This window comes from Monoraphidium neglectum (genome assembly GCF_000611645.1).
Source record: "Monoraphidium neglectum strain SAG 48.87 unplaced genomic scaffold scaffold00949, whole genome shotgun sequence".
NCBI classification, from domain to species: Eukaryota; Viridiplantae; Chlorophyta; class Chlorophyceae; order Sphaeropleales; family Selenastraceae; genus Monoraphidium; species Monoraphidium neglectum.
This window is the reverse complement of record NW_014012679.1, coordinates 1-7,500: the sequence shown is the minus strand read 5'-3', so window position 1 is coordinate 7,500 and position 7,500 is coordinate 1. Positions and strand designations below refer to the sequence as shown.

Genomic DNA, 7,500 nt, shown 5'->3' with positions numbered 1-7,500 from the left:
CTAACCATGGACGAGAACGGCCCGAACCCGGGCATGTTCCCCGACCAGCTGGTCAGCATGTTGATGATATCCAAGCTTTCCACAGGCCACAGCGCCCTGGACATGGCGCTGGTGGCGCTGGTACCGTGGCTCCTGCGGCAGCTGCTGCCGCACCTGCTACAAGCGCTGCAGCGCTTTTGGGACAGGATCTTCAAGGTGGGGCATTTCAACTCAGAAACTGGTGCACTTACACCTTGTGGTTGTGGTAGCACATGCAATCCTGCTTGTCTGCCGCCGCACGCGCAAAGAGCACACCCGCCTGGCGAAGGAGCCACCATCGATGTGCGCCCCCAATCCATCCACCTTGCGCCCGCACCCACTCACCGGGCACCAACCCTCCCATTTTTCTCCGCCACACAGCCTGTCGTGAGCGAGACCATGCACGAGCGCGTGATCACCTTCACCCAGAAGCAGTCTGACCGCTACTGCTGGAGCTCCAACAGCGATATCGACAAGGAGCCGCCAAACCATCTGCTGCAGGTAGGCAGGAGTGCCTGTACGACCAACCAAAAATAGCGCCCGGGCACAGCCTCAATTGTTGTCCATATGGTTCGCAGCTCTCTGCCGCCTGCCGCACGCATGACGCAGCCTGCCAACTCCAGGCGCCTTTGCATGACGCAGCCTTTTATATTGGGCACTGTGTGCTTTCAAGCAGCGAGGGCATGCAGCCGCGTGTGATTGAGATTGTCTTGTGGCGTTGCCCTGTTGCGCAGCCTCTTACCGGGCCCCGTCCCCAGCAACACCCGAAACCACCGCCTTGCCTCTGCCTCCCGACGTAGGCGGCCCTCCTGCTGCACCTCAACCGCACCGTTGACATCGCCTCAAAGACATCATCCGCGCAGGTGCAGCTGCGCCGCGTCCGCAAGCAGCCCGCCGCCGGCGCGATCGCCGGTGATGTCGTCAAGGAAGACGGCGAAGCGGCCTCCTCCGCCTCTTCGTCTTCAGGGTGCAGCTGGAACATCTGGAGCCGGCCCTCTGGCGACGAGCTGCTGCTGCACCTGGGGGTCGCCCTGGTGCCGCCCCAGGACACTTGGGTGGAGCTGGGAGACGGGCTAATGTTGAAGAGGTGCGCCGCGCGGCGCACGTGCACGTCGACGCCCTGAACAAGCAACTTGTAGCGCAAGGAATCACCCCTGCTCGTGGTAATGGAGAAGAACTGGATGGCTTTCATGAACAACCGGGGTCAGTGGCGAGCTCGGCGATGGCCGATGCTGCTTGCTGTGGCCATGATCGCCGATGGCCACCTCTTCCTCCTCATGCTGCAGAAGTGAAGAGAGCACCAGCGACGGCGGCAACGCCACCGCAAGCACCAGCGTGAAAACAACGGTGGTGCTGCTTGGGGCCACTGCGGTCCAGGTGGACGGCTTCATTGCAAGCGCCTGGGACGCCTTCCGGGAGGAGCGGTGAGGGGCGGCCCTGTGTGTGTGCCTGGAGAGGGCAGCTAGGGCACAGCGGGTTGTCCAGACCTGCTGTGGCCAATAGCATTTGTACTACACGCAGGCGCAAAAAAGATTGGCCAGACTTTGGCCGTGCAGGTGTAAGGCAAGGCAGCCAGCACGTGGCTGGGGTCGAGGCAGCAGCTTCATTCCTGGCAGCCAGCTAGCAGCTTTTGCCACCTGCAAGCCAGGCTACAAGCATCCTGCTGCCTGTGCAAACAACCCGATTCACCAGGCGCAAGAAGGAGAAGGACGAGAGTCGGTACCTTTACATGCCGGTGCTGGGCCGCGGCGGCCCCGACGGCGACAATGCGGGCAGCAGCCGCTGGACCTACAAGCGGTACGCGGGCCCATGGCAAGGCAGCAGCGCTCTGTGTGGCTTTGATCCGACCGCAATATGCACCAGCAACACGCAGTCCCCAGAGGGTTTCCTCCAACAGCTGCCCTGGCCTGCTGCAACACTCCAGTTGGTCATCAGCTGCCGGTCAATCGCCGGTCAGCGGCTGGTCGACAAACATCAAACCACCCCCACGCGCATCCCCGTACCGACCCCCGCCCCCACAGCTACCAGCTGTCCGATGACAAGTCCTTTGCGTCACTCTTCCACCCCGACAAGGCCGCCCTCCTCGAACTGCTGGACGCCTTTGCCCACGGCCGCGGCAAGTTTGCCATCCCGGGGTACCCCCAGAAGCTGGGGTTCCTGCTGCACGGCCCCCCTGGCACCGGCAAGACGTCGCTCATCAAGGCGCTCGCGGCGCACACGGGGCGCTCCATCGTGTCTGTCCCCCTGAGCCGCGTGTGCACAAACCAGGAGCTCATGGACATGATGTTTGACCAGGCCGTGGCCGTAGAGGGGCGGGTGAGTGACAGAGTCAGCGCATTGACAAAGAAAGCACTCTTGCCTGTCAGCGGGGAGCGCATCTGGGCTGCCGAGTGGGCATGGGCCGTCGAGGTCCATGTATTCTGACGGAGACGGCAGCAGGCAGCAGTGTTGAGCTGGGCTGTGCCCCAACGGGACGGCCCGTGCAGCTGCTTGCCATGAGCGCCCGAGCGCCTGCAGCACCACGCTTCCGACGCCCAAAGCTCACTGTGTGTCCTCGCTCATTACATTGGCAGTCCATCAGATCAGCCTTGCTTGCTGCGTCCCTCTCCGTTTGCCCTTGTCACATGGCCCCGATCCCCCCCACCAACCCACCCTGACCTCCCAGGACATGCCAGTGGCCCTGCCGTTCTCCTCTGTGATCTACATTTTTGAGGACGTGGACGCGTGCGGGGACATCGTGCAGCGGCGCGACGGCAAGACGCCCCCCGCCGCAGCCGCCGCCGCCGCGGCCGCAGAGGCGAAGCGCGCGGCCGCCGCGTGGCGCCGCAAGGGCGGCTGGGTTGGCGGGCATTGTGGCGGGGCAGACCTTGTAATCGACATCACGGCCGGCAGCTGCTCCGAGGAAGAGGAGGCCGGGGCAGGGGCCCAGGACCAGGGGGCATCGGCGGGGCAGGCCAGCGGCGGCGGCGCCGCCTCGCCCTTGCATTCACCCGGCGCCGGCGCCCGCAAGCCCGGCGCGGCGGCGGCCGCCCGGCTCGGCGCGGGTGCGGGCTGGCCGGCCGGCTTTGGCGGCGACGACGCGCTTGACCTGGCGGGCCTGCTGAACGTGCTGGACGGCGTGGTGGACACCCCCGGCCGCATCGTGGTGCTGACCAGCAACCACCCAGAGAAGCTGGACCCGGCCCTCATCCGCCCCGGCCGCGTGAACAAGAAGATCTACATGGGGCTCGTCGCGGCGCGCGAGGCTCGGCAGATGGTGGCGCACTGGTTCGGGCGCGACGCGCTGGGCGGCGCCGCGGAGGCGGCGCGGTTCGGCGCCGCGTTTGCGGACGGCGCGCTGTCGCCGGCGGCGCTCGAGGCGATGTGCGCGGAGCACGAGGGGGTTGGGGGCCTGCTGACCGCGCTGGAGGCGCACCCCTCGCTGGCTGCTGCGCGCACGGCGCGCAAGGCCGACGCTGCGGCTGTCTAAGCTTGCGGGCCGAGGGACTTTGCTTGCGCATGTAGCTACAAATCAACAACTGCGAGGCTCCTCATGATCCATTTCAAGATTGATATCCATGCAAAAAGAGTCACTCATTTTTTCCACGCTTATGTTGGTCATGCTGACATTAGAATGGCCGAGGCACCTCGTGTTTGCCTACCCAGGCCCAAAATGTAGTGGTGCTTTGTACAGGTGTGTGCTCGTACACAAAGTGTATGTGAGCGAAGATTTGACACAGCTGCGCTGCACAAGCTGCACCCCCTGGAAGCACCTTGCAGTGATGCAATGAGCATGAACACTCCGCGATTTCTTAATTGACGCACGCACTTGCTTTTGTGCTCCTACCATGTGGCCGCTCCACTCGCCTGTTCACACACCCACGCCCACGCCAACCCATGCGGCAGCATCACCTGCAGCAAGCGAGTTGCCGCCACGCAATTCAACCCCCCATTTCATCGAACATTTTGCCAATTGGAGGTTGTTACCCTTGAACAACGTAAGCGAATAAAACTTGTGGGCAGAGCCTGTTCTCTCCTGCTTGTGCAGCAGCTCAGCAATCGGCTCAGCCTGCAGCAGCTCGCCTTGCCAACTTTACCCGACCAAAGTCGATGCTGCAGAGCAGCATGAGAGGGGGCATCAGAGGTCATGGTCGAAGCTTGTGAATTCATGCCCAGGGTGCATGTGCATGACGGCAGTTGGCAAGAGCCACACTCACAAAACATGTCACAGAACGGCGGTGGTACAACTGGTTGGAACAGGGAGCAATGCAGCAGCTGAACCAGAAGGGTGCCTCAGGACAAGCAGGCAAACAAAACACAGCGGCGTGATGGAGGAAACCAATAACGCAGCCGCCCTCCGGCAACAAACGGGCGCCGCCCACTTGTAGCTGCTCACTGGCCGCCCCGCGCCCGCAGCAGCGCGATGTAGTTGACCCCCAGATCATCGGTCAGCACGAACCGCCCGCCTCGCCGCAGCGGGTCCAGCCCCATGCCCGCGACCTGCTCGACTTCCAGCCCGGCATCGGAGGCCATCAAGGCCAGCTCCTGGGGCGTTATGAACTTGCTCCAGTCGTGGGTGCCGCGCGGCACGAGGCCGGTTACGTACTCAGCGCCCACTACCGCCAGCGCAAACGCCGCCGGCGTGCGGTTGAGCGTGCTGATGACGACGCGCCCGCCACCTCGCCCGCCGCCACTACCCCCTCCGCCGCTGGCCCCATCTCCGCTGCCGCCGGCGCCTGCGAGCGCGGCGAGCGTCTTCAGAAACTCACCGGGGGACCGCACATGCTCAATGACCTCGGACGCCACGACAACATCGTACGCGACCCGCCCCTCCGCGGCCGCCGCGGCGAGCTCGTCTTCCGCCGAGCAGCGGCGGTAAGCGACGCGCGACGCAATCAGTGGGTCGCCCGCCGCGTGGGCGGCGGCGGCGCCGACCGACTCCTCGGAAAGGTCGATCCCTCGGACCGCCGCGCCCATGCGGGCCAGCGGCTCAGCCAGCAGCCCCCCGCCGCAGCCGACGTCGAGCGCCCGCAGGCCGGCCAGGGGCTCGCCCGCGGCGGGGTCGAGGCCGCGGGACGCGCAGAGTGCGCGGCGGATGAACAGGCAGCGCGCGGAGTTGAGCGCGTGCAGCGGTGCAAAGGGGCCAGAAGACTGGTCCCACCAGCTGTCGGCCAGGGCGGCAAACTTAGCCACCTCCCGGGGGTCAACGGACCTGCCACGCCGCCGCTGCTGCTGTTGCTGCTGCTGTTCTTCGCCGCTCTGCCCTTCGCCTGCGCTGCTACTGGATGGGACATCCGCCGTAGCAGTGGTGTGGTGCCGGAGCGGCGAGCGCGCGAACGGCGGCGACGACCGGTGCTCCTGCAGGAGCCGCCAGCCACAGCCACGGATTGCAAAATCAGGAGTCCGAGAGCCACCCCCATGGCTGTTAGTGCTGCTGCTGCTGCTCGTGCTGGTGCTTCCTCTACCACTGGCGGTGCTGCTGCTTCTGCTGGTAGTCTGTGAGGGGCGCTGGGAAGACGTGCTGCTGACCCTGCCGCTCCGCTCCAGCCCGTGGCCATGGCCACCGCCCCTGGCAGCGCAGGACGATGCAGCATGCGCATCTCTGTCCATCGCGGCGGCGTGGAGCAACCTCAGCCTGCGACAAATACAATGGAAAGGTTGCTTGTCAGCTGAGGAGGGCGCAGGAGCGCGCAGGGCCAAGGCAAGGCCACGGTGACCTGCAAGCCTGGAGCGATGCGCACCCGTCCCAGGAGGAGCGCCGAGCTGACGCTGCCAGCAGCCAGCTTGCTGCTCGGTGGGCTGGCGCATACGTCATTGATGCACAGTCAAGCACTGCTTTTTGGAACGTTGGAGCGCGCGGCTGATGCTCAATAAAGCAATAGGATTGAGTGATCCACAGCTGAGATCGCGAGGACGTGCGCGAACGCTTTTTTTAATTGAAGAGTCTTTCAACAAACAGTCAATAGTGGCCTTGGACTGCGGCTGTGTCGCGAGTTACATTCTCTCGGCCTTCACACCTGCAGCTGCTCGTGCTGCTGCTGTTCAGCGTGGTTGTCAGTGGTGCAGGGCCAAATCGCCTCTAGGTGCGGTCTTTGTATCAGACGCAACGTGGTCCTTTTCCTGTATGTAGCATACTTCGCCCGTGCCTCCCACACATACGAACAGTTTGCTGACGGGCCCCAGGCAAGCACCGATCAGGGCGGCCTTTGACGCGTGAATCAGCTTGGTGAAAGTGAAACATTTTGTGCGCATCAACCTACCAGCAAGAGCGGCGCTCCGCGCGACCTTCATCAGCGCGAGGGGCGCCCGAGGCGTGGGCGTCTCGCGACCCAGCGCGCGTGCGCGGTAGGTAGAAGCGGCGCTTCAGAGATGGACCTGTTCAGAAAGAAGCCCACCATGAAGGAGCAGGTCAGAGAGTCGCAACGCGGCATCACCAAGGGCGTTCGAGGTGCGGACCGGGCGGGCCTGGCGTCTTATCTTTACTCAGCACGCAGCGCAGCCCACCTGCCGCATGCATGTGGCCGGGCCCTTGAGCGCTGTTTGTGCATGCAGCTGTTGCTCACAAGAGCAACTTGCTTGCGCATCGTTGGATGGGACGCTCTGCTTCAGCTTTGACAGGCGGGGCGCCATCATCCTTGTACCCCTCAAAAGCACACACGCGATTCCCCCTGGCGACGCGGCTGCTTGACTTGGACGCCCCTGTCCCCCTACGGCATGCAACGCGCCCGCACGTGCAGAGATCGACCGCGAGCTGCTGGCCCTGAAGCGAGAGGAGGACAAGCTGATCCGCGAGATCAAGGCGGCCGCAAAGGGCAACAACCAGGCCGCCACCAGGGTGCTGGCCAAGAGCCTCGTGCGGCTGCGCGCGCAGATCACCACGCTGCAGGCCAGCGCCGCGCAGCTCAAGGGCGTCGGCCACAACATCACGGTGCGCAGGACTTGGGGCGCGGCGCGGTGCAGCCACGGTGTGCCTGGGCGTCGCAAGGGGGCGGGCCGGCGGGCGGCTTTTGACGGCGGACGTGCGCACAAAGCGGCTGGCTGCCAATGTGGGCGGTAGGGACGCTGCGAGATATGCTGCAATCGATAGTTCTGCAATCGGAGGGCTGTAATTGGTAGTCACAAGCAGGTCAGCGGCACCGGCGCGCCCCAACAGTCTCACGTTCAGCCTCCCCTTTCCCTGGTACACATCCTTTATAAACCCCCCAACCTGCCCCCTCAGACGGCGGCGGCCACCGCGACAGTCTCGTCGGCGGTGGGCCACGCGTCCAAGGCCATGGGCGCGCTGCAGCAGCAGATGGACCCCGTCAAGATGCAGCGGCAGCTCGCGGCGTTTTCGCGCGAGAACGAGCGGCTGGACATGGTGGGGGAGATGGTGGGGGACACGCTGGACGCAGCGCTGGACGGGGAGGAGACGGAGGAGGAGACCGGGGAGCTTGTCAGCCAGGTGGGGGGCCTGGGTGATGGTGGGGTTGCCCTTGAGGGCTGGATAGGGGGAATGGGGAG

At 64.6% G+C, this 7,500-nt stretch overlaps 3 protein-coding genes across 3 annotated transcripts; 2 read left to right on the top strand and 1 right to left on the bottom strand.

Annotated features, from left to right (window-relative positions):
- Window positions 1-6: 6 nt before the first annotated feature.
- MNEG_6041 (hypothetical protein) lies at window positions 7-3,487 on the top strand (the record flags this gene model as incomplete). Its single annotated transcript, XM_014045485.1, has 7 exons — window positions 7-195; window positions 400-519; window positions 819-1,105; window positions 1,305-1,442; window positions 1,711-1,815; window positions 2,040-2,334; window positions 2,684-3,487. The coding sequence occupies 7 exons, from the start codon at window positions 7-9 to the stop codon at window positions 3,485-3,487; spliced, it is 1,938 nt and encodes a 645-aa protein (XP_013900939.1).
- A 902-nt stretch (window positions 3,488-4,389) lies between these two features.
- Window positions 4,390-4,974, bottom strand: MNEG_6040 (hypothetical protein; the record flags this gene model as incomplete). Its single annotated transcript, XM_014045484.1, has 1 exon — window positions 4,390-4,974. The coding sequence occupies one exon, from the start codon at window positions 4,972-4,974 to the stop codon at window positions 4,390-4,392; it is 585 nt and encodes a 194-aa protein (XP_013900938.1).
- Window positions 4,975-6,366: 1,392 nt separating this feature from the next.
- MNEG_6039 (hypothetical protein) lies at window positions 6,367-7,441 on the top strand (the record flags this gene model as incomplete). Its single annotated transcript, XM_014045483.1, has 3 exons — window positions 6,367-6,445; window positions 6,735-6,925; window positions 7,217-7,441. Coding segments are annotated over 3 exons (495 nt in total), but the record flags the coding sequence as incomplete, so codon positions are not given.
- Between the last annotated feature and the right edge of the window lie 59 nt (window positions 7,442-7,500).